At 38.3% G+C, this 27,630-nt stretch overlaps 1 protein-coding gene across 15 annotated transcripts in view; it reads left to right on the top strand.

Annotated features, from left to right (window-relative positions):
* The window catches only part of LOC5571277 (myocyte-specific enhancer factor 2), a 296,538-nt gene that overhangs the window by 249,102 nt on the left and 19,806 nt on the right, over positions 1 to 27,630 (top strand). For 13 of the 15 annotated variants that reach the window (XM_021840199.1, XM_021840184.1, XM_021840195.1 and 10 more), the window contains 3 exons: positions 15,574 to 15,777; positions 23,087 to 23,402; positions 24,077 to 24,217. In XM_021840199.1, the coding sequence (XP_021695891.1) occupies positions 15,574 to 15,777; positions 23,087 to 23,402; positions 24,077 to 24,217 (661 nt within the window). The remainder of the gene's footprint in view (positions 1 to 15,573; positions 15,778 to 23,086; positions 23,403 to 24,076; positions 24,218 to 27,630) is intronic. The other 2 variants (XM_021840197.1, XM_021840200.1) reach the window with 2 other exon arrangements.

Genomic DNA, 27,630 nt, shown 5'->3' on the forward strand with positions numbered 1-27,630 from the left:
GACTGCCACTGCTCAAAATTATCCATCATTCTTATGAAGAAAATAAAACTAATTCTAATTATAATGCGGTCCATATGAATTTTCGAATATTTTGTTCCAAACGTATTGAATTGATTGAGGAACACAAATTTTAATGTTGTTGAACAAATATCTGTTAAATTGTGCTTTTTCATGTGTTTTCCATGACAAGCGGCAAGAAATATCCAAAAAAATAGACCAAAACTGCTGTTGCAAGTTATCCCACAAGGGTAGTCAAAACCAGTGTTGTTCAGACTCATTTCCCCGAAAATAACATTTTCCGAACTACGAAGCTACGAACTACTACAACCATGATCTATCCTCCTAAGATAGAAAAGCAGATGGTTAAGCTTGATTACTGCACACAAAATCGATCATTTTTGATCCCAGAGAGCCACAATTCAAGTTTCGGTGAAATGAAATGAGTGAGTGAGTGAGTGCGAATCATTTCACCGAAACTTGAATTGCGGCCCAACGAGATCGAAACTGTCGGATCCCATGTGCAACACTTAAGCCCAACCACCTCCCCCTCCATCTCAGGAATACAACGCACAGTTATAATAGTTCATGGCTTCACAATTCGAATTTCGGGGAAATGAGTCTGATCAACACTGGTCAAAACGTTTTTGAATTTTTATAGTGTTTAAGCATAACATTACCAAAACTTTTATATTGTGAATTTGAATATTACTAAGTACTGTAACTGATAGCAAATGCCTCGAATGGCATATTTCTAGCGTTTGTGTGGTAGAAGGAACGATTTTCAGTATAATTTTCATACAATCCAACGTGTAATATGATTTTCACCTCCAGAAAACTAATTCAAAAAGAAACAAAACTCGTCAAAATCTTCCATTTTATACCTAAGGTAAATAAACGGTGAAATAAATTACAATAATTTATCCCAATGCTTAACAAAATGATGGGCTACATCGTGCCCGAAACCGGTCGACAGAAAGGTAATTTTTTTAACTTTCTTGACGTTTGTAATAACTATAAGTGTTATGTCGTGTTGTTCTTACATTAGCACAAATCACACAAATTGTTAATGGGATTCGATCCCTGGTCCTCGGCGTAACAGGCGTGTGTCTAACCACTACACCAGGTCCGTCCACAAGCGGAAAACAGTTTTGAAGTAAATTTAAGGTTATGGAAAAGTATCAAGTGTGCTATTTTAGTATTGTACATTACACAGCATAATATAAATAACATGTTTGCGTGTATCAAGGATCAGATCATGTGCTCCTAGAATTTATTTTGTTGTTGAATCTGATGCGGCTCTCAGAAACGTTATAGCATGTCACAATTTTGAGCTGTAGAATGCCAAAGTTGTAGAAAATTCTGCTCTTTTTTGTTTTACATACATGAAATTTAAACTACAGTGATACCTACATGAGTCGATGTTCCATGACTCGATATCGACTCATGGAATCATAAGGACTGTTCATTTAAGAAAGTGGACACCTCAATATTAGCATTTTGGTGTAAAAATTCCATAAAAACAAATAAAATTTTGTTTTAGTGTGATCTCAAGTGTTTATTTTGACAGCAGACAAAAGTTGACATAAAAAAATTATAAATTCTAAACGATGGGTCGAATTGACATGGCGACTCTCAATTTTTTTCTGCACAAATGGTGTACAGAAAAACTGCCGTTCCGAGATTTGGCTTAAATCGCGAAGTGTCCAAATTGAATTTTTTCAACGCTGTGGCCAAAACAGATATTCCTGACGACGTACGATACATCCCAACAGAAAAATTTGGGAAAAATGATTTGGTATGGCAAGCAATTTGCTCCTGCGGTATGAAAGTACTACATATTTCACGACGGGTTCAATCAACGGCGAAAATTACAGAACTGAATGCATTAAAAAATGGCTTCTGCCCATCTACTGAAAGCATACCATGCCTCCATTGTTTTTGCCAGACCTAGCATCGGCTCACTATGCTTCAGCTACTTTGGAGATGCTCAAGAAGGAATAAGTCAAATTTGTAGAAAAATGATCGAATCCATCAAATTGCTCAGAACTACGCCTCATTGAAACATATTGGGCAATAATCAAACGGCATCTTAAGTAGGATGGAAGAGAAGCAAGCTCCATCGATTTTTTCAAGAAAATGTGGTCAGCAGTTCAAAAAGCAGTTCGAAAAGTTCCGAAAAAAGTTGTGCATAATTTTATGGGAGGTATCAAAAGAAAAGTAAGAGCATTCTCCAGCAATGCTCAATAAATGTTCAAATTTATGTGAATTTGATCGAAATTACGTTGATTTCCATGTATTTTAGGTAAACTCATGAATTTGTTCGAAAATAAATAGTTCACTGTAAAAAACACGTGTCCACTTTCTTAAATGAACAGTCCTTACTAAAAACAAAATTTCATTGTTACTATGATGGTCCCTAGAAGCAGCTTTCCAAAGGATTGCTGTTCCATGACTCGATATTTCCATGAGTCGATGGTCCCTTCAATATCGACTCATGGAGGTTGCACTGTATGATTTATCAAACTATTTAGTGATCTACCGTTTTGATTCATATTACGGACACTTAAGGCCTCAGGGAAGTATAGCACAGCATAGAGCATACAAAATAAATCATTCTGTATGATTCCTCAGCGTTATCGAGTGCCGGAAATCTTTAACTTTCGAATTGTGGGTAAAGAATACGCTCTCGCAACTTGAATAATTTTAAATAAATCGAAATGTATGGCCTTTTGATGATTCTTATTCCGGACGCTTTTTCATTTTTGTCTCTTATTCCGGACACTTTGATTTGAATTCCGGACATCTCATGAAAATCATTAATATAAAAGTCAAATCATCAATTGAAATCGTTAAACCACTAAAGAGACGTCAAAGGCAGTTGGGCATTATAAATCCGCGGCTAAACTTAGTGGCATCGCATAGAGAAAAGATATAGCTTTCATATGTAGTTAAAAAAATTTTGGCGATCATTTTGAATTTGGCCGCAATTTTGAATTTTCTTAGAAAAATCGATTTTTCACCATTGGCGCAACGCTCAAAATCCAAGATGGCCGCCAGATTTTATCACTCAACGATTGAAAACTTGTTTCTTTGTTGTACAAAAAAAAATGTTTGCATTGATTGCACTCGCCATATACATCAAAATCGTGGAACATGATTTACAAAATCCAAGATGGCCAAATTCAAAATGACCGCCAAAATTTTTTTAACTACATATGAAAGCTATATCTTTTCTCTATGCGATGCCACTAAGTTTGCTAAGTGTTCCATGGGAAATATGAGACATATCGCAAACTGTTTAGCTAGCTGGCGTACGAGGGGTCCTCCAATTTGAGAAAACCGAAAGGACCACCCTTAAGTTTTATCGAAAACTAGCGATCAATGACATAAAATTGAAATTCTAACGATGGTTGCCAATGGCGGTCTGGTTTCAGCGAGAATTGCGCGTATAATGAAAAAATGTTGTACTAGTTCATAACACTGTTTGGATTGATCTTGGAAAATGCAATGTATCATATTTATAGAGAGTTTGAATGTTCAGCAAAAAAAAAAAAAAAAAGAGACGGGATCTACCCAGATAACCAGAAATCGCAAGAAAGTTCATGTTATAACTCGTTAATTCATACAAATTACATCAAACCCGCAAAACACGATGGATAAAATCGTCAGATCGATGAGTTTCCTCGCATAAAACACTTTTTTCTGAGTTTATTTGTACATTTTGCTTCGTCCCGTACACTCGTACAAAGTAAGTCGAATCAATCCGTAGCAGCTGTCAAATAAACATTTATTATCATAAGTTAAGTCGCATAAGATTACAGGTTAGTTCGGTAGAATATTTATACACTCGTAATGTATGTTATTATTCATCACATAATATATGCACGCATATCGCCTCCACTTTTGTACGTAGAAGGCCATTTCGCGACATCTTATAAGTGAAATTTCGCACATATAAAGCCTCTAGGTGATTTCGTTATACGTACATTTTGGTTGTCTGGGTAGGGACTCTCTGGTTTATATTTAAAAAAAGGGGCCTGGTAATACTGTACATGCTTAAAGCAAAGTACTTCTGATGCCGTGATAACTAATGTGATCACTCCAGAGCCACAGGCACACAGTCACCGCCAGGGCTTGCATGGAGACTTCCCATATAACGATCAAAAAATACCGTGCGTCGCTCAAGCTTATAAGTATTCGAATGAACGTATCAATAGCATTTAGCGATAACAAAAAAGCAGGTATGCAAATGTTAAAACATTTACAGTTGACTGGATTATTGAAAGAATTGTGAAACATTTGAATTGATGCAAATCAACTGGCTAATGAAGTTTAAAGCGTCATAAAAAAAATGCATGGATTATTTGTAGGAAAAACCCTTGCAGATAGTAGATTAAATCTCGAATGGATTCCAGATTAGATGTTTTATGAATTCCTGGCTGGATTATTGCTTTATTACTTATGAAATCCTTGACAATTTGTGAGAAAAAAAAAGTTTGTTGCACGTGGAATTCCTTTATTCGTAAATGAGCGGTACGATTGGCGGAATGGATGTGTGGACGAATTTACTCTTTAAATGGGTAATATGTAGTTTGTTCTCTTTATTCATACTGTCCGTATATCAAAGGGATATCATCATTTATAAGAGTGATTTTTTATGGTGTATTCATGGGGATTTCCATTACGGATTTCTTTTAAGTTCTTTAACAAATTTATTGAGAAACCCCGAATAGATAATAGAGATTTTTTTGATGATATTGATAAAATCTTTGAAGTTCACTACACATTACTGGTAACATTCTAGCCAAAACTTTTTTATGATTCTTGTTGAATTTCTGACGATGTTCTAGACAAAATTCTGGCAGATCGCTTATTTGATTTCTTTTCAGTTCTCTGCTGTATTTTAATAGTTGCTTAGTGCCTTGTTGGCAAAGTTATTGGCGTATTCATGAATATCTGCATGACAGATTTTTCAAAAATTGTGAAAACCATCCTGCCTAAGACTGTATCAGCAAAGAGAAGCCACATCAGTTTGTATTTATTTGAATAATTTTCAGAATTCATTATGCTTAACTCGTGGCACATCATGTTTTGTGCATATGCCAAGGTTTTATATTTTTAGAGTAGTGTTTGGTCCGTTGAAACTGTTGCTTGCTCCTTTGTAGCGAGCGATGGAATCCGGATCAATTGTGGTTGGTTTGCGTTGTAATCGCACTATCGGTATCGATTATCCGTGTAAATGCTTTCGTATTCATTTCTAATTATATCTTTATCGTTTACCAAAACGAAACCTTTCCCATATCCAAAATCCCAGTGTTTTCTTGTGGAAGTGCAGAGGACTCCTCGGCTTCTATGAAGCAAGTTACACGTCAACATTTCCTTCCCATCCTCAAATTGACCTGCATTCGGACGCAGCCGGCGCCGGTATTGTTGGTTATAATAATGAGAGCACCAGTACTTACACATTGAAGATGCTACTGATCCCGAGTAATGTCTGTGGGTTCCCTGTGCAATTACAGCTGTTCTTTCAATAACGGAGTAGCAACTGCGGGCGGTCAATCATGCTCATGCTCATGCTCACGACAAGGTTTTATATTTTTAATATAATCATGAATAATTTCAAACTCTTTTGGCGGAACCTGCTTTTTGTGCTCTGTATTGACCAGATCTGTTGGTAGCGAGTTTATTCTTCATTTATTGACATATTTTTGTTCTTCATATAATGGATACGTCGCTAACGAGTCCCTCCTGGAATATGTGCGATGTGCTCAGGAGTGGTAACATATATTTACGTAAAGCCTATTCCTTATTAATGGACATATTTTTTTCGAATTCATGAAGATTGAGATGTCACACGGATTGTTTTGGACATAAAACTGCAATATCCCTCGTGAAATCCAGGCGGAACCTGTTCTTGGAGCTCTGGAGTTGCCACATCAGTTGATATTGAGCTGTTTCTTCTTTTATTGACATGTTCTTTCGAGTTCACAAAAATTGAGACATTGCACGGCATGTTTTGGGCAAAACACGGAAATGTCCCCAAAGAGGCCCTCGTAGAACTTGTTTCAGGTGCTCTGGAGTGGCCACACCTGCTTTTACCGAGTTTATTCTTCATTTATTGGCAAGTTCTCACGATTTCACGAAGGTTGAGACATCACATGGTATGTTTTGGACATAAAACGGAAATGTCCCTAAAGAGGCCCTGGTGGAACCTGTGTCAAGTGCTCGAGTGGCCAAATTTGTTGATATTTAACTTACTCTTCCTTTATTATATTATTATTTATTATTATCCTCGTGGAACCTGTGCCAGGAGCTCTGCAATGGTCACATCTGTTCGTGCCGCATTTTTTCTTCTTTTACTGGCATGTACCCCCGAATTCATAAAGATTGAGACGTTGCACGGTATGTTCTGGACATGAACCGGAAATGTCCCCAAAGGAGCCCAGGCGGAACCGGCTACGATGTTCCGGAACGGTCCACTAATTAAAATTATGTTTAAATTATGACAATCGATCATTATATTACGTTTTACATAAAAACTTCTGTGCTGTGACTGCAAAAAAAAGCAAGTAAAAAAATAATCACATTTCCCAAATTTGGCACATTCGTGACCCCAGTACAACCCGGAATATTCCCGACTTGGTCCCGAATTCAGCATTGTCCATTTATGCCAAACAACTGATACCTTTTTAAAGTCAAATGATGGTTGTTTTAAATTGAGACGGGGTTAGTGGTCTGATGGCTACCGCTTCTGCTTCATAAGCAGAAGGTCATGGGTTCAATCCCAGGCCCGTCCCTTTCGTCGTACTTTGTAGTTGTATATCTCTCACTTGCTTAGAAGCATTCTTTCCATTCTAAATATATCACACTCAAACTTTTCGTGTTCATAGCAAAACGCTAGAACCAGAGACGGACGAGAAACCGTTTCCCTAACGCTTCCATTCTTCCAGGCGCATGCCTTTCCTTACGCCTGATTCATAGGCAGTCTGCTAACCACAAAAGCAAACCTCTCTGCCATGCCTTTCCCACAATCCATACACTCCCGCATGAACTGGCGTAGATGCAGTGGTATATACGGTCTACGTGGGAGCCAGTATAATGCATCATCAATTCCTCCCCCTTCCCCACATTGGTCTGCATTCTGACGTGGCAGGCACCATTGTCGCTAAAAATAGAAGATCACCAGCACTTATACACTGAGGATGCCTGTTAGTCCCAAGCAGTCATTCGGTTGGTTCCTTGTGTAAGTGCCGCTGATCTGGCGATACTGGAGTAGCATCCACGGGCGACCAATCATGCTCAAGCTCAATCTCAAATGATGGTTGTTTTAAATTTAAATAAATCTAATGGAAATTGGCAAATGGAATGGCAGCTATTTGAAAATGCCTTGTCGTAGGTCGGGTACGTAAAGGTTAACAGATGCAACCTGGCTGTTTCATTTATTTACAAATGGGGCAGGTGTACCAGTTATGGACATAATGGTTCCCTTATTTGCCATACGTTTTAATTTATTTGTTTTAATTTGCTTTTTGTTTGCGTTATACACTGAACGGTCCTGGAACGTGATTTTGCCCCTAAGACCCCTTTAGACGCAACGTCAGAGAGAAGAAGAACCCCTTTGATTTTTTTTTTGCACTTCTCTTGAACTTCATAGGCTGGTGTAAGCCCCATTATGGGTGGGATGTAAATTTTAATGGTATATTATCATCACCAACCCCTTACGACTCTATTGGAATCGTGCATGTCCTCCTGAAAAGAATGTACAGTAAACTTTTTTTCTGGACAGTGTTAAACTTCTGAACTTCATAAGCTGGCGTAAGAGTAGGGGCATAATAGTGTTTAGGTGCATGATGACTTTTACAGCAATTCATAAAGAAAATTTGATGGTAATAATTTGGGGATGAGAAGGGATTGCTGAAAAGTATGTTCTAAATTCCAATCCCACATAGGGGGAGACCGCCCGGCTAAGCAATTTAATTTATGTGTCAAAATCAAGAATACTTACATACTTTTCGACACAACATGTTGGTTTTTGAAGCCTTAGGCATGATCAAAAATTATTACAGCTGTAGCATTAGTAATAATTTATTTATTTCATGAGACTTGAAAAAGTGGTTGCTTATCAGGATTATTTCTAGCGACGGGATAAACCGCCCACCTAAGGGGTAAAAGCGATCACCACGATTTTTGTGCGTAATTTTGCGATAAAAATACGTAAATTCACTGTGATTCTAAGAAGCATGATGTTTCATGAATTTTACATTGTTTAAGCTGGATGTTGAATCATTTTTTGCTGTAAATTTATTCTTAAATCTCAGAGGTATACCTATTATAACTTAGGGAACTCATATTGAGCAATTCTCGCTGAAACCAGGCCGCCATCGGCACCCATCGTTAGAATTCCAATTTTATGTCACTGATCGCTAGTTTCCGATAAAACTTAAATGTGGTCCTTTCTGTTTTCTTAAATTGGTGGACCCCTCGTACGCCAGCTAGCTAAACAGTTTGCGAAAAAGCCCACTTTTTGATAAATATAGGGTATTTCTTCACGTGATATGTCTCATATTTCGCTTGGAACACATAACAAACTTAGTGGCATCGTATAGAGAAAGGATATAGCTTTCATTGAAAGTTAAAAACAATTTTGGCGGCCATCTTGAATTTTGTTAGAAAAATCGTTTTTTTCACCATTAGCGCACCGCTCGTTTTAAATTCTGAGATCACCATCAGAAAGCTGAGGAAAAATTGCGTAAGATAGGCTACAGAAACTAGGTGAGTAATGGTATTTACTCTAGGAAATGAACGATTTTCTAAATCATGTTCTACGATTTTGACGTATATGGCGAGTGCAATCAATGAAAACATTATTTTTTGAACAACAAAGAAACAAGTTTTCAATCGTTGGTGTTTTATTCGAGTCAAGTGAAGAATAAGAGTATTATTTAGAGTGGAAAAATCTAGCGGCCATCTTGGATTTTGACGCCATCTTGGTTTTAGTTAGTAGAATGAATTTTTCTCCTTGATAGCACATGTAACATGTCGAATTCAGAGGCTACCAATAAAACAAGGTTACGTATACTCTTCTTCTTATTTCTCTTTATTTTCCTGACGTTACGTCCCTACCGGAACCGAGCCTGATACTCAGCTTTATTAGTTATAAATACAGGCTATTAAATAGGATTTTTTTTTATAATGCGATTTATAATGTCAGAATAATTCTTCGACAAATCTTTTTTTTTTAATTCAGTAATAATGAATAAATAAATTTATTGAATAAATACCGTCCCAAAACATTGATTGAAATAAACAAACATATTTTACCATATGCATTTTTGTCATTGAATGATGTTTATAAATTGCGCGTTTGGACATTAGTAGGTTTTGTGGTAATATCTGTAGTTTTAACGTAAAACATTGCCAAAAGTGCATTAATTAAGAATAGAAATCTTAATTTTTTAAGCAAAAAAACATCCTTGATTTTCTGAACCATAAAGTATCGTTTTTACTACCGCCCAACATGCATGTAAAAAATAGCGAAATTGAAAGATGAGAATTAGGCTTTGTTGTACCCTGGCCTGGATCATGGGGATTGACGGTGCCAAAGTGAAGGTGCACCGTAAAATAATATCCGTTTGTATAAAATATCACCTTCCCAATACTTTGGCACACCTCTAACGGATCATGATTTATCATGAAACGGCTGCTTGCAGGCTGAGGATCTGTAAATATGTTTCTGCATATTATCAGGAACTCTTCGAATGAAGGGACCGCCAGGGCTCAGTAGTTACTTATGCACCACTACTTGTAGTTGCAGTTTGTTAGATGAATTGTAGCATCCTTTGTACTAATCGGTAATGGTGGATAGGTTTCGAAGCTAACGCATGATCCAACTTTTTGTTATGTGACTTAAAAGTGAGTATTCGGTGAGTTTCTGTGTAACATTCGTCGGTATAAAATTAATGATTGTGAGGGTGATAATGATACTTGATAAATTGCATAGTGATGATAAACTATTGAAATTGCATTTGAAGTGATTGTGAGGGTTACGTTAATACCACAGACATAATAATAACAGTATGCACTTATTTCTTTAAACAAAACACTATTGCCTAGTTCTTTATACTTTTACAATGACAGTGTTCATAATAACAGCGAGTGCAATAGAAGTGATCGAAGTATTTTTTTTGTTACTGTCGTTGTGATAATTCGTAGTTCAATTAAATATTATAAAAAACATCCTTCAATTATTGGTAATAAAATAAATTGGTATGAAAGTGGCGTGATGTAATATTGGTGAAACTTTTAGCTGTGATAGTGGAAAGTGATAACGAAAGTTCATACATGATAATCGGATATAGAAGTGCTAGTGTCAAAAACAAAAGTGACGACAGCAAAAGTGAGGCAATTATGTGACAGTGAATAATAAAATAAAATGGGGAATGAGGACCTTTTAATAAAACTATTTCGTTCTTCACTTTAACCACTCTAGTAGCATTTCAGGCCTTATCATAGTTTGATAGTAGTCTGAACTGCTAGACTACAAAACTACGGCAAGGGCTGATTGCTGCTAGGGTACACATGTGACCATGCAGTGACCATTTGAGCAACATTGCTTAGGAACGTCTGTGTGATGAACGCAATAGAGGCTTATAAAAGCAAATGCTGGGAAGGAGCTTAGGGCAGATTAAGAGTGCCAGTACTACCCCTATCGCTACCAAAAAAAATGAGAATTAGGCTTTGTTGTAATGTGGACGTAACGCTGAAACGCAGGTGTATCATCTTGAGGTTGGGAAACATGGTGGCAATCTTGGATTTAGACGCCATCTTAGTTTTTAGCAGTTGAATGATTTTTACCATCTCAATTAATTTAATTATAAGGCCTCCGTTAAAAAAAACATCAGATTCTTTATTTCTTATCTAATCTCAGCTGTTTAACTTATTGTTCATTTCGATCATAGGTTTTAGACCAAATAAATGAAAGAATTAATGCTGTTTTTCAAATCGAAGATATGCAGAATAATCATTCAGATAGCAAATAAGCGTTAAAGAATCCTATTTGATAATTTGTTTTTGAAGCTAGTTAAGCTGAGGAGCTGGCTCTGTTCCAGTAGAGACGTAATGTTAGGAAAAAGCAGAACAAGAAGAAGAGTAAGTGTAACGGTAGCATTAGAATTCAACATGATGAGTGCTAATAAGGTGAAAACTCATTCTACTACTTAAAACCTGGCGTCAAGATGGCCGCCAGATTATTTCACTCAAAATAATACTCTTATTCTTCACTTGACTCGAATAAAACACCAACGATTGAAAACTTGTTTCTTTGTTGTTCAAAAAATAATGTTTGCATTGATTGTACTCGCCATTTACGTCAAATCGTAGAACACGATTTAGAAAATCGTTCATTTCATAGGGTAAATACCATTGCTCACCTAGTTTCTGTAGCCTATCTTACGCAATTTTTCCTCAGCTTTCTGATGGTGATCTCAGAATTCAAAACCAGCGGTGCGCTAATGGTGAAAAAAAAAAACGATTTTTCTAACAAAATTCAAGATGGCGGCCAATGTCAAAATGGCCGCCAAATTTTTTTAACTTTCAATGAAAGCTATATCCTTTCTCTATTCGATGCCACTAAGTTTGCTAAGTGTTCCAAGCGAAATATGAGGCATATCAAGTGAAGAAATACCCTATATTTATCAAAAAATGGGCTTTTTCGCAAACTGTTTAGCAAGCTAGCGTACGAGGGGTCCACCAATTTGAGAAAACAGAAAGGACCACCCTTAAGTTTTATCAAAACTAGCTATCAGTGACATAAAATTGGAATTCTAAAGATGGGTGCCGATGGCGGCCTGGTTCCAGCGAGAATTGCTCATTATTGAAACATATTTTGATTTGACTTCCGTTTTTACCAATATTGACTTCATTTTATTTGAGGAACGATGTACAAAATAGATATAACTTTTAAAATTGTTTAGACCTTTTTTTTGGAATAATTTAGTGGTGGCGGCCTTACCCCATCAATAGTGAACGGTTTTTCCCCGCTTGCGCAATGTTCGCAATTAGAGCCTTATGTCAAAGCTAAATATTTAAAATTCCTTTTTAACTTCACTGAAGCATTAGAGTGATGCAAATTTTGAAATTTTGGCTCCCCTATGCTAAAACGAATTTGATTATAATAAATAGAATCCTCCCAAAGTTTAAAGTGATTCGCCATTTGAAGTTTATATGGAGATTACTATGGAAAACGCCAACCTTTTGTGTTCAGACCTCTATCTCGTCGTCATAATATTTTATGAAAAAGTGAACAAACTCTACTTCTATGAAATCCTTTCAGCTACAACTTTGCCGAAGACCACAATGGATGTCAGGATAAATTGTTATTCATAATCATAAAGTGGGTTTGCATTTTGCATGCTTCACCAACTGCTCGGCAGGCAACAGTGGTGCTCCTGGCGGGTGGAATAGATCAAAGTAATCCAGGCCACTATGTTCTACAGCAAAAAAGCAGTGTTGCTCTGAAAGTAATTGAATGATCATCTCAGCATGATCTACACTTTGGAATCAATAACAACGTCTTGGGCAAAGTTGTAGCTGGGAAGATTTCACATGAGAAGAATATGTTCACTTTTCCATAGATTATTATTACGAGCAGTTAGAGGACTGAACACAAAAGCTTTCCCTTTTCCATAGTAATTTCCATACAAACTTCAAATGGCGTGTGCACAACCAAATTTATTCCAAATCACTTCAAATTTAGGGAGAATGATTTTTACCATAATTGACATCGTTTAAGCATAGGAGAGCAGAAACTTCAAAATTTGCATCAGTCTACTGAAGCATACTTTACATTTCTGTTTGTGTCTGGCATAGTAATTTATTGCGTTTTTACGAAAATTTCCCTTGCGGAATCCTTTAATGAGCATCTGTTAAGTTTAAATCAAATTCATTATCGATGTGCAAAACTATTGTTTTTGATATTTGTTATGATAAATTTGATGTAAATATTACACAAAATGCTTAGGAATGACAAAAATCTTATGCTTGAGTAAAGTGATTAGTGAATCTATATAAATAAAAATGGAATGATGTTTGTATGTCACGAAATGGCTCAATAACGGGCCAACGGATTTTCATGAATCTTTCACAGTTGAATTTGTGAAGGGTTCCGACGTGTTCGTGTGAAGGAAAAACTTAAGAATGTCTTCGGAGTAGTCGGGAAAACGGGAGAAAACTAATCTGTAATGTTGTATGGGGGATGGACATGACGGTTTACAACAGCCTACTTGATGGCAAGACGAAGTTTGCCGGGACCACTAGTTTTCAATAAAACCACCATTTTTATGCCAAACTGGAGGTGGCCCGTTTTACCCCGTCTTCCCCTACGCTTCAACTGATATGCTGCATCTACTTCTTTTTGTTCTTCTTGGTGTTACGTTCAATAGAGCTTACTTCTCAGCTTAGTATTCATATGACTACTTCCACAGTTACTAACTGAAAGCACTTTTTGCCAATTTGCATTTGAATCAAAAAATCGGGTTTATCAAAAATCATCCAAATTTTTATGGAAAATGTCATAATGGTCTTCAATACACGTGAAGTCAATTGAAACTTCAAATATCTAAAACCCATATCAACATTAAGATCAATCTGGTTCAAAAAAGGATGACAGAATCAATAAGGAGACAAAACCATAAATGAAACACCCAATCGGATCGCATCTGATATACATCACATTGCGTAACTATCCGTTGAAGTTTTTGAACACGTGTTCGATTGAAACAAAAAAATCAACATTTTGTAACTAATTGCCACCAGCAGCACTGACTGTGTGTCCTTTCTGATTGGATGCAGACGCGATGTTCGGCGAACAAAAGCTTGGAATTGCGAGGCTTCGCTCGCTCAGCTAGTCATCGTGCAGCGTGTTGTCCAATCCCAGCGAGTTAAATGATGTCCGGAGGCTGTTTCTATAACAAACTTTCGTAGCCAACTGTAAACTGCTGCTGGTATTAAAATTTTTTTACTCAAACTTGGGAGTTTTCCCAACAAACAATCAGTTTGTGCTCAACTGATTAATTAAGTTTTTGCGCCTAATTGTGTGAAGCTGAGTTGGTTGCCATGCTCACGTGCTGCGATCGTAAGGGTGAGAGAGAGAGACAACGGAATTGTCATGGAGACGCATGGTTCGTTGCTTTCTGGCAGCGCAGTTGGTGAACTGAATTGAAACCATTATTTCGCCACTGCACACTGATGGGACGACCGTTTTTGTGGTAGTTGAGTAGGCGTTAGATGAAACATGCAAACCTCTTGTTTAATTCGTGATTTATGTTGTTTTGAGAAAAGCCTTTCTAACGAGAAAAGCGGAATGCGTGGGTGAACTGCGAACCGTTAATTTTAGGATGGCATGCGTGTTTATAGAGAGTAGATTAGTGCGCATTGGTGTCTAATTGTTTCAGATCTCATAAGTGGATGAACAGTACAAAAAGAATAACGAAAGTAATATGGTCCACAGTGGAAATTTTTTAATTATTACGTTTTTTGGGGCCTTCCTTAGCCGAGCGGCTAGAGCCCGCGGCTACAAAGCAAAGCCATGCTGAAGGTATCTGGGTTCGATTCCCGGTCGGTCCAAAATCTTTTCGTAATGGAAATTTCCTTGACTTTCCTGGGCATATAATATCATCGTACCTGGCACACGATATACGAATTGGAAAATGGCAAATTTGGCAAAGAAAGCTCTCAGTTTATAACTGCCATAAACCATTATTTACCAATGTCGATGTACCCTTTTTGGGGCCCACATTGCCGTAGCGGTAAACGCGCAGCTATTCAGCATGACCATGCTGAGGGTCGTGGGTTCGAATCCCGCTGGTCGAGGATCTTTTCGTAAAGGAAATTTTCTCGATTCCCAGGGCATAGAGTATCTTCGTACCTGCCACACGATTATACACATGCAAAAATGGTCAATCGGCAAAGAAAGCTCTCAGTTAATAACTGTGGAAGTGCTCATAAAAGAACACTAATCTGAGAAGCAGGCTTTGTCCCAGTTGGGACGTAACACCAGATAGAAGAAGATGTACCCTTTTCAAATTTTTGTCCAGAATTTTTCAATCCATGTTTGATAATCAAAAATGTCCAAAAAATTCTACCAAATTACGACAGAGAGTAGAGGTGACAAATGGACAAAAAAGAGAAAGGAAGAAGCAAATTGCTTTTTTTTCGAAGGCGGTACAATTCTTCATTTTTCCAGGCTCCAGTGTAAAGAAAGACATATAAGAAGAAATAGAAAGTAATATGAAATGTGCTTATCTACCTTGATTCAAGCACTTTTTAAATAATTCAACAATTCCGTAGGATGAGGGTAAAAGATCAAAGTGTTATAATGTAAAGTAGCCGTTTAATAATCACTTAATAGCTCCACTACTGGGAGCAAAATCCCGTCCTACAAATTCCATAATTGGCTCCGTATAATAATAGGTTTTAATTGTGTGACGTCGAAGCCATTCACTATTTAAGAACACCACTCCCCCAAAAGCTCGCCCGTATTAATCCTTTTCTTCTTCCGTCTTCCGTTCCCAACAGGTGACGTTCAACAAGCGCAAATTCGGCGTCATGAAGAAGGCGTACGAACTGTCGGTGCTGTGCGATTGCGAGATTGCCTTAATCATCTTCAGCAGCACCAACAAGTTGTACCAGTACGCTAGCACCGACATGGACAAGGTCCTGCTGAAGTACACCGAGTATAACGAGCCGCACGAATCGCTGACGAACAAGAACATTATCGAGGTACGCTGCCCGTGTGTGAACAACACTGTGCTGTGATGTGCTGTGCTGTGCTGCGTGTGTGTGTGTGTGAGGTGGAGTTTGCTGCCGATGGGTTTTCCACATATGCAAAGTATTACCAGACACCACACAACTAGTGTTGAGCAAGACTATAATAACAGCGAAACCCACCCCGTTCCGTCCGTGTGTCCGTTTGTCCATTCCCTGTTGCAGCCCGGCTGCATTGAGTAACACACCCACCCACCCACACCTGATTCCTCCCAACCCCCCTTCTTTTTGCTTATTCAGTATTTCGTAATGATTGCGTTAGAATCTCGTTTATATGCTTTTACTGCTTCTCTGGTTTTACTTGCTTTCATTACTGATCCTGACTGTTTAACCTTTTAACATTTCTTTTCTTATTCCTTTCTTGCCGTTACGTTACTTGAGTGCTTTTTTTCCCAGTTATTTTTTGTTTATATTTTTACCATTTCGAAATTAATGTAAGCTGTCGTCGGTAATGACGATGTTGTGTGATGTGGTGGTTTTCTCAGTTAGGCGTAACCGCTCCTGGAGCTCATCTCTTGATCCTAAATTAATGCTATGGAATACAAATATTTGGAACGCGATTTTCATATATTCTTCATTATAACGGAACTGAGTGTATTTGAGCTAAAACAAATATGTAACAGATAAGAAATCCTTAAGGAACGGAGAAATATCAGCGTGATTTTGAAGATTTATAAATTATAATAATTTCGAGGATTAAAAAAAATAAATTTAAATTTCTTGTATCATATTTATGCGGTAATAGGTTATTTAAGTTGAAATGGCGTTTTACAAGCCATCTGCTATTTCAGTAAATTTAAAATATTCTGGTGGATTTACTAGAATCTGGTTAGATTCATGTGATTTAAAATAAATTCCGATAATTTAGCGGGAGCCCATACAGGTCCCACATGAAATTTGAAAGAGACTATTCTTTTGATTAGAAATTGGTATTTCTCAAGTAAGAATATTCGAAACTACGGTAGAAACCTAGGAAGTTTCTCATTCAGAATTCATGTTTAATAAGATAACAGAAGCCCTTCTTTAGCCTAGTGGTAACGTCCATGGCTACAAAGCAAAGCCATGCTAAAGGTGTCTGGGTTCGATTCCCGGTCCGGATCTTTTCGTTATGGAAGTTGGCCCGATTCTCTGTGCATAAATATCATCTTACCGGCCACACAAATGCGAAAACAGCAACTTTGGCAATGAAAGCTCTGAGTTAATAACTGCGGAAGTGCTCATTGAATACTTCGCTTATGGGCAGGCTCTGTCCAGTTAGGACGTAATGTCGAGAAGAGTATGAAGAATCTCTTCCATAATCCGTAGAAACTTTCCTCAGATCACATCGATTTCATCGGTGTATCATCATAATGGAACTAAAGGAGTTCACCCGGATTATCAATAAGTCCTACGGGAAGATTCAGGTATCAATCTATCAAGAATTCCCGAAGGGAGATAAGGATTCCGTAAAAGAGGTAGAGGATCAGTCAATCGGATTTCAGAAAGAAGTGGTAGACTTTGGCTTGATCACTTTTACGGTTTTTTTTTTCTCGGAATTGCTTTTAAGATTCCTTCAGGATATTTCTGGAGGTTCATCTGTAGTTTTCTCGTTCAGAATTATCTTTGTTAGTTCCTACAGAAAACCTCATGGATTCTCAAGAAACTTTGTGACAATGGTTGTTCCAAAAATGTACCCAGAAATTGTTTCAGTGAATTTTCCCGGAATTGTGCTGATATAATTTCAAGAACTTGTCAAAAGATTGCTTCAAGAACGCTTTCAGAGTGGTGCGTGCATTTTTTCAGGAATTTTCAATAAAAAAATTCCAGTTTCCAGATATGTACCCGAATATTCTTAGATGAGTTACTTTGAAAGTACATTCAATGATATTCCTAAAGATAATTCCTGTCTTTACTCTAGCAATCTGTTTCAATATTTAAATTTTACATTCAAAGATTCTCTTTAACGGTATTCTAAAAATTCCTCCAGAAATTTGCCGAAAATGCTCTGAATATTTTTTTAAGGATAAATGCTCCCAAAGACCTCTCCGGAATTTCTTTGGAAAACTCTGTAAGAGATTTATCTAGAAATCTCTTGTAGAGATTTTATTATTCTCCGGAAAATAATTCTACAGTAAATCTTACGATTATCTCTACCAGGATTCCTATCGGTCTCCAGAACTCGCTTCGGACATTCCTCCAGGATTCTACCCCATTACCCCGAATGCCGTTACTCCGAATGACATCGCCCCGAATGCCATCACCCTGATTTCCATATCCCCGAATGACCCATTACCCCGAATCACAATTCCACGGGGCAAAGTTATTCAAGATACCGAAAAATGGGGTGAAGTTGATCACTTTCAAGCGATTCTGTTCTATAACTCCTATTAGAATTCATGTATTATTATCCAAATATTTTTGGATGTAAGAAATAGTGTAAGAAATAGTTTATTTTAATGGTGTAATGTAAGAAATAGTTTATTTTAATGGTGTCTTAATATAGCCTTGTCAATATTCGATTGTTTGGAGTAAAAGCCTTCAACAGTTCATCAAACATTTCATAAAAAATCTGTTTTTCCATGGTATAATTATCTTTAATGTCAAACCGAACTTAGGAACATCAAGAGCAGTCATCAGGTAATACGACGTCACAGGAATTGTGCTAATTGAAATCAAATCATAACTCTATTGACAGTTTATACATGTATATGAATGATCAACTTCTCCCCACTGATCAACTACACCCCGAATTACAGTATTTGTACATTCGGAGAAATAGCATTCGGGGTAATGGTACATTCGGGGTAGTGGCATCCGGGGTGATGGCATTCGGGCTAATGGGTTTCGGGGTAATGGGGTAGAATCTCCTCCAGAAATCCCTTCGGCGATTCCTCCAGATATCTATTTGGAGATTTCTTCAGAATCACTTAGGAGATTTCTTCAGAAATTTTCTTGAAGATTCCATCAGAAATCCCTTCGGAGATTCCATCAGAATCCCTTCGGATATTCTTTCAGAAACCCCTTCGATTCCTTCAGAAATCGCTTGAAAGATTCCTTCAGAAATTTCTTAGGAGATTTCTTCAGAAATCCATTTTGAGATTCCTCCATAAATCCCTTGGGAAATTCCTTCAGAAATCCTGTGGGAGATTCCTTTAGAAATTCCTTAGAAGATTCCCTCAGAAATATCTTAGGAGATTCCTCCAGAAATCCCTCGGGAGATTGCTCCAAGAATTCCTTAAGAGATTCCTTCAGAAATTCATTCGAAGGTTCCTCCAGAAATCCCTTAGCAGATTCCTTCAGAAATCCCTTGGGAGATTCCTCCAAGAATTCCTTCGGAGCTTCCTCCAGGAATTCCTTCGGAGATTCTTCCAGGAATTCCTTCGGAGATTCCTCCAGGAATTTCTTTGGATATTCCTCTAGGAATCCCTTCAGAGACTCCTCCAGAAATCCCTTGAGAGGTTTCTCCAGAAATCTTTTGGAGTTTCCTTCAGAAATCCTTTCGGATATTATTTCAGAAACTCCTTAGATTCCTTCAGAAATCCTTTGAGAGTTTCCTTCGGAAGTTTCTTAGGAGATTCCTTCAGAAATTCCTTCGGAGATTTCCCCAGAAATTCCTTCGCAGATTCCTCCAAGAATTCCTTCGGAAATTCTTCCAGAAATTCCTTCCGAGAATCCTCCAGGAATTCCTTCGGAGATACCTACAGGAATTTCTCCGGAGATACCTACAGAAATCACTTCGGAGATTCCTCCAACGATTCCTTCCAGAATTCCTCCAAGAATTCCTTTGGAGATTCCTCCAGGAATTCCTTCGAATATATCTCCAGGAATTCCTTCGAATATTCCTCCAGGATTTCATTCGGAGATTCCTCCAGGAATTCCTTCCGAGATTTTTGCTGGAATTCCTTCGGAGATTCCTCCAGGACTTCCTTCGGAGATACCTACAGGAATTCCTTCGGAGATACCTACAGAAATCACTTCGGAGAATCCTCCAAGGATTCCTTCCAGAATTCCTCCAAAAATTCCTTCAGAGATTCCTCCAGGAATTCCTTCAAAGATTCCTCCAGGATTTCTTTTTGAGATTCCTCCAAGAATTCCTTCGAAGATTCTTCCAGGAATTCCTTCGGAGATTCCTTCAGAAATCCCTTCAGAAATCCCTTCGGAGATTCCTTCAGAAATCCATTCGGAGATTCCTTCAGAAATCCCTTCGGAGATTTACCAAGAAATCCATTCGGAGATTCGTCAGAAAATCCCTTTGGAGATTCCTCAAGAAATCCCTTCCTAGATTCCTTCAGAAATCCCTTCGGAGATTCCTTAAGGTATCCCTTTGGAGATTCCCCCAGAAATTCTTTCGGAGATTCCTCCAAGAAATCCTTTCGGAAATTTCATCAGAAATCCCTTCAGAGATTCATTTAAATATCTATTTAGAGATTCATTCAGAAATCTCTTTGGAGATTCTTCCAGAATTCTCTATGGGAATTCCTCCAGAAATCGCTTTGGAGATTCCTTCGACAACCCTATAGATTTCTTGACATATGCCTTCAGAAATCCTTTCGTAGATTCCTTCAGGAATCCTTTTGAACATTCCTTCAGAAATCCGTTCGGGGATTGCTTCAAAAATCCCTTTGGAGATTTCTCCAGAAGTCTTTTTGGAAATTCCTTCAGAAATATCTTCGGAGTTTTCTCCAAAAATCCCTTCAGAGATTCCATCAGAAATCCCTTTAATTTTCCTTCAGAAATCCCTTTAAAATTGTCTTCAGAAATTCTTTCGGAAATTCCTGCAGAAATCCTTTCGGAGATTCTTCCCGAAATTCCTTCGGAGATTTCTCCAGAATTTTTTTCGGAGATTCTTCCAGAAAACCCTTCGGAAACTTCTCCAGAAATCTCTCCGGAGACTCCTCCAGAAATCCATTCAGAGATTCCTGCAGATATTCCTTCGGATATTCTTCAGAAATCCCCTCGGAGATTCCTTTAGAAATCCCTTCGGAGATTCCTTCAGAAATCCCTTCAGAGATTTCTTCAAAAATTCCTCCATAGATTCCATCAGAAATCCCTTCAATATTCCTTCAGAAACCCCTTTAAAATTTTCTTCAGAAATCTTTTCGGTGATTCTTCCAGAAATCCCTTTGGAGATTATTCCAGAAATCCATTCGAAGATTCTTTCAGAAAACCCTTCGAAGGTTCCTTCAATAATACTTTCGGGGATTCCTTCAGAAATCCCTCCGGAGATTCCATCAAAAATCCTTTCGGAGATTTCTTCGGAAATCACTTCGAAGATTTCTTCAGAAACCCGTCCGGAAATTCCTGCAGAAATCCTTTCGGAGATTCTTCCCGAAATTCCTTCGGAGATTTCTCCAGAATTTCTTTCTGAGATTCCTCCAGAAAACCCTTCGGAAACTTCTCCAGAAATCTCTCCGGAGATTCCTCCAGAAATCCATTCGGAGATTCCTCCACAAATCCCTTCGAAAATTCCTTCAGAAAAAATCCTGCAAATATTCCTGCAGATATTCCTTCGGAGATTCTTCAGAAATCCCCTCGGAGATACCTATAGAAATCCCTTCGGAGATTCTTCCAAAAATCCCTTCAGAGATTTCTCCAAAAATCCCTTCAGAGATTCCATCAGAAATCCCTTCAATATTCCTTCAGAAATCCCTTTATAATTTTCTTCAGAAATCTTTTCGGAGATTCTTCCAGAAATCCCTTTGGAGATTATTTCAGAAATTCATTCGAAGATTCTTTCAGAAACCCCTCCGAAGGTTCCTGCAGAGATTACTTCAATAATACTTTCGGGGATTTCTCCAGAAATCCCTCCGGAGATTCCATCAAAAATCCTTTCGGAGATTTCTTCGGAAATCCCTTCGAAGATTTCTTCAAAAATCCTTTCAGAAATTCCTGCAGAAATCCTTTTGGAGATTCTTCCCGAAATTCCTTCGGAGATTTCTCCAGAAATGCTTTTGGAGATTCCTCCAGAAAACCCTTCGGAAATTTCTCCCGAAATCTCTTCGGAGATTCCTCCAGAAATCCATTCAGAGATTCCTCCACAAATCTCTTCGAAAATTCCTTCAGAAAAAAATCCTGCAGATATTCCTTTGGAGATTCTTCAGAAATCTCCTCGGAGATTCTTATAGAAATTCCTTCGAAGATTCCTTCAGAAATCTTTTCAGAAATTGCTTCACATATTCGTTCGGAGATTCTTCAGAAATCCTTTTGAAGACTTCTTCAGAAATCCCTCCTTCTGGAAGGAATCTGCGAAGATTCCTCCAGATACTCCTTGCGAAATTCTTCAGAAACCCCTTCGGAGACTCCTCCAGAAATCCTTGCAGAAATTTCTTCAAAAATCTTTACAAAGATTCCTCCAGAAACCCCTTCGAAAAGTCTTCCAGATATTCGTTCAGAAATCTTTTCGGAGATTGCCTCAGATAATCTTTTGGAGATTCTTCAGAAATTCCTTCGGAGATTCTTTTAGAAATCCCTTAGACTATTCTTTGATGTTATATCAGAGATTCCTTCAGTATGGGGCCTTCGGAAATTCCTCCAAGAATGTCTTTAACAGATCCCTTCAGAAACTTTCAGATTCCTACAGGAGTTCCCTTGAAGATTACATTATAAATCTCTTCGCAGGATTCCATATTAAACCCTATCAATGTTTCGTTTGGAACTCCTTTCTGAGATTTGTCGGATTCCTTGTACACCTGTGTTCGGAATGGCTTTGGGTTAATAGGTTAATTAGTACTATTAGCTTCTCATAAGTTACTTATATACACTAGGAATTTTTGCTCTCTCTCATTGTTATGCTTTTAATATCCCAAAGAGAATTTCAAATTCAGTTGACATTGATTAGACAATGCTATAAGTTCGCCCATTTTAGGATACCAAGTATAAGGTTTCATCTCAAAGCACTGCAATTACCTCATTATTTAATTAATATTTTATGGCCTCCGTCTTGGTTACGTTCCTATCCCCCTCCTCCCCCTTTGCCTATCCCTTTCTAATTCTAACGCTCGATTGCATCGCAATGCTGCAGTTTTCCCTTTTGTGTGCGTTTTTCTCTGTACGGGACTCGTTCGCCGTAGCATCGTCGCGTCATCAGCGGAAATGTTGCGTGCGTTTCGTGTCCCGTGTCTTGCTGCGGTAATATTTTCCACTGAAGACTACCCCACCGAAAAGCTGCTTTTCCCCGCTCACTCACACTCTGCTCGCGCGCGCGCGTCCTGCCGTGCCATTTCCCACCCGGGTCACAGTCGCATATCGCAGTCGTAATTCCTGTAAGGTCCTGTCTGTTTCACAGTTGCAGGTAAACGCACAGAAGGAGAACAAAAATGGCACCATGTCGCCCGATTCGCCGGAACCGGAAGACAGCTATACGCTCACGCCGCGCACCGAAGCCAAGTACAACAAGATCGACGAAGACTTTCAGATCATGATGCAACGGAACCAGCAGCTGTCGGCCAGCGGGCGGGTGAATATGGCCGGAAACAGTTACTCCCTGCCGGTTTCGGTGCCGGTCATCGGGACCTACAACGATTCCAGCATGATGCAGAGCAGCCCCCAGATGGCACACAATAGTATTAGTCCGCGGCCTTCCAGCTCAGAAACCGACTCAGGTGAGTACTTTTTGGGGTACCATGCGTCTCACGGTGTGCCAGGAACCATTTTTGACGAAAAAAATGTCCACGAATTTGGCGCCCACTACTTGAAAGAAATAGTTTTAAAGTATCATCTCCGAGAATTTGAAAATATTTCAACAAGGGAATAGAAAGTAATCGTAATTTGAAGGTTTTCGACTATTGCAAGTGAATTTCTCACATGCTTTGATATATTGTCTAGCATTTCGTCCAGCTAATATTACTCAACAGATTATTCTAACGTTTATGCATCATTCTTCAGGACAAGCCCACCAAATTTGTGAACATTTATTTTCGGTAAATTAGGGCGTCAGACCCACCGTGATCTTCTTTCTGTAAGCAATGGGGAGAAAACTTTGATTCAAAGTTTCAAATTACGTGAATAATAAATGCGGATGGTTATTTCCGTACAGAGCAATATATAAAAGTTCCCCTTAATATGTAGTGCTCCACTTGGCATTAAGAATAACGGTTTTAATGTATCATAAAACTTTCCGAGGCTGCTATAATCAGCAACGACAAGTGTTGCGTTACAGAATAAAGAAATTATCCCCACAGGGAAAGGAAAAAGTCATTGCATGTAACAGTACAATAAATAACGCGCCTTTCGCTAACCGCCAACCCATTCTCACCACCATTTTTTTTTCTTCTAGTGTATCCCTCCGGCGGAATCCTGGAGATGTCCAACGGATACCCGCACTCGGCGTCACCCCTCGGTGGATCTCCCAGTCCCGGACCGAGTCCAGGTATTGGCACGCACCAGCATAACCACAATAACAATAACCATAACAAAAGTAAGCATGCCAACGTTTTCCCGTGTGTTTCGTTGTTGTTTCGCCATTCTAACGAACGATTATACATTACAAAAAAAATCCTCTACACAGCGATTACCGCACTCAGCGAACCGTTCGATTGGTGCGACTTCTGTAAGTGTGTGAGTTAATGTTCTTAGCTAACCCTAGAGGCAGATTTAGGTTTTTCTTTGTGATTCTGGAGAATGCAAGCTGTTATTAACCCAAAGTCGTTAAATAGTTTATCAACGTCATTGTGTCAATCACGCTATTGCAGAATTTTCAATAGAAGCTCACGGACGTGAAGTGCCATATTTTTAGACCTATTGTTATAACCATAAAGAGTGTATTTCAGAATAAATTAACAAATGTTCTTAAGCCATATTAGTATGGTACTATATGTTAGAGGTAGTTCAACGAGAATCAAAGACATTTTAAGATTTTTATTTGAGAAATTGGAAGAGATGATATTTTAGATTTTTGAGAACACCTCAAAACAATCTGCTATACGATCTCTGTTACCCAAGTAACATTTGTTCACATCGAATAACATATTGACATATTTATTGAGCTGTTGGGTAATCCAATCTGCATGGTTTTTAAATTAACTATGAATAAAATTATGAAAAAAAAACCACGTGCTCATGTGGGATTCAAACCAATGAATCTTGTATGATAGACGAGTACTTTACCTATTAAGCTACCGAGCCTCTTAGTGACTCAATAATTTCGAAACTTGTAACCTTCTGAGTTATTGTGTGATGTTTTAACTCTTTTTAACGGTAAAGGTTATTCTGAAATGTGTACCGTAATCCGGGGTAACATTGATCATTTTTTTAGTTTTTCTTAAATTTTTCATTTCACAATACAAATGTTACAAGTTTCATATTTTTAAAACAAGTACTGGCACCCACCGCTCCTAGCTATGTACTTTATTTTGTTTTTCAAATGATTTAAACATGTTTAAATAAATGTTTTAAGTGATTTTTTGATTCAGCTGATATGGGGTAACATTGATCACCCAAGTAAACAACGTTCGCTAATATTAGCAATGTCGTTACTTACTAAAATCAGGGCCCCTGAAGCCGAATATGAAGACCAAACTCTTACAAGTCATTTACTTTTTGAGTTATTTCAAAATTTAAAACACCTTGAACCGCGTAATACGCCTAAAAGTAGGCAATTTCCTCAGGAAATTCTACATTCGTAATAGTAATTAGTTAATGTTGCCTAATTGAATAAACTTATGAAAGATTTGACAATGGAATCGTTTTCGGCGATGCCATTTTTAGTAACACCCGCATTTTCCTTGATCACATCGTCTGCAGAACTCATGTGAGACATGAATTTTCGGTAGTGTCAGTGAACATGATAGAAATCATTGTTTCAAAAAGTTGACAAATTTGCGCATGAACTAAACGCAATTTTGGCAAAAACCTTAATTATCATTAGCTTATGAATATACGAAAGACAGGCACCATTCATGGTTCGAAAATGTTTCATCAATAAATCTTTATTTGAACGTTTAACAAGATGAGTCATCCCGATCAATGTTACCCCGCTGATCAATGTTACCCCGGATTACGGTACCATTCATTTTCAACCAGCACGCATTGCGTCACAGTTCCTCTGTGTGCGTATGTCGCAAAAGCGCATTACTTCCGCACAATCAGCCGTGCCGGATCGTGTTACATTAACGATATTAAATCCATACCCATTAAAACTTGCAAACTCATTTAACGAGGCCGTTCAAAATTCAAAGCAAAAAAAAAACAGGCAACAGTCGACCAATACCACAGTGCTGCTGTCGGTGGCGGTCAGAAACGGGAAAACCATATTAACGCCACCCATCGGCGATAGGCAATTCGACTAACGACTGCCAAAGCGCAATACGATTTTCCCTGGGAAATGTGAATTGTATGCGGGTTCACTCCACATCGCGCTCGCTGGCGCAGTGGCCGTACTCCACACAAATGTTGGCCAAATGTTCAAATCTCGCTCAAAGTACTATACTCGACTTCGACACTGTCTGTCAAAGGATACACACTCTAGTTGAATTAAATGGTATAGTACTAAATCCGTTTTTCATTTATTTATAGGTATTCCACTAAACAGCTCGAAAAGTTATTATCATCATTTTCTTTGACTTTTGACCAGCTTCGGACCACTGTGATTCGGTCCGTTTTTTTTGTCGTCCGTCTCAATGTTTCACGCGCGCTGTGACGCAAATCACGAATTGACTCCTGGTAATTTTGAGCGTCATTCCACCCCATCAACCCCTTGGGGGACGAGCAGCGACAACGACGACGACAACGACGATGGTTCATCGGAATCGCCGCCTTGGAGAGGCTCCGATTGCATGAGTTCCGTTGATTTTCAATGGGTTGGATTTGAATTCATCGTCGTCGTCACAATGTCAGGAACCGCCAACCGAATCGAACAAACCAATCGAAATCAAGGTTCAAGTACACTCGCGCGAGCCATTTAATTATTATTATTTATTCATGCCAGGCAATCGAAAGGGGGAAGCGTCCTATGGCGGGGGAGTCAAGGCTGACTTTCAAAAGGGTTCGAGGGTATTTCAAGTTCTTTGTCGTTAAGCTTTTCTCCTTTTTCTACTTGGAATTACGTCTCAGTTTGAATGTAAACTTAGGACTCAATATAATTTCTACATTCGCATATCAGCGGCCAGGCATTGAAGAATTCGTTCTCAATTGATTTCGAAACACGATCAAAGAAAGCGAAGAAAAACATCCCATCTGTAACGGCCCTTGACCGGCAATTTGTCGTAAGTTGTAACAAGTTTGATAAATAAGAGTACAAAGAGAGTTATGACAAAACCTATTTCCTCGATTGTTTCCATTGGGGGTAGGTGTGTTATGTTATTGGCATGATAAACAATCTCCGAACATCCGATAGCAATAGTGTCCCCCAGGTTTGGAGCTTGTTCAGAGGGGTTTTTATCATGCCCTGCTATCACACCCGATCTCATCAGAGATGTACTGCCCATAAAAGCATAACTGTCCCATATTGATTTTCAAGCCAACATCTTTTTTCGTCTCAACATCCATGTTTTAATGTATACTTTACTATGCCTATAAAATTTAACACACTTCGTATAAAAATGTTGTGGAAAAATATGAAGTGGATGCAGTTACATATTGAAAAATAAAGGCATAACAGTCTCTATATGAACTTTCAACCCAAATAACAGCAAAATGGGAATTGCGTTCAAGTTTATGTTTTACGCTGGTCAATAAAAACAATGAGTTATCTGAGTGGTTGTGTTCAATGAATATGGTACGTAGAAATGTATTAAAAAAATATTAATATTTGTATGAGAAGGCAAGCTTCAAACTTTGAGTGTCATTTTCCCAATGTCTACTTTTTCCATATGGGACAGTAATGCCTTTATG

The sequence above is a fragment of the Aedes aegypti genome, chromosome 2 (genome assembly GCF_002204515.2).
Source record: "Aedes aegypti strain LVP_AGWG chromosome 2, AaegL5.0 Primary Assembly, whole genome shotgun sequence".
Classification (NCBI taxonomy): Eukaryota; Metazoa; Arthropoda; class Insecta; order Diptera; family Culicidae; genus Aedes; species Aedes aegypti.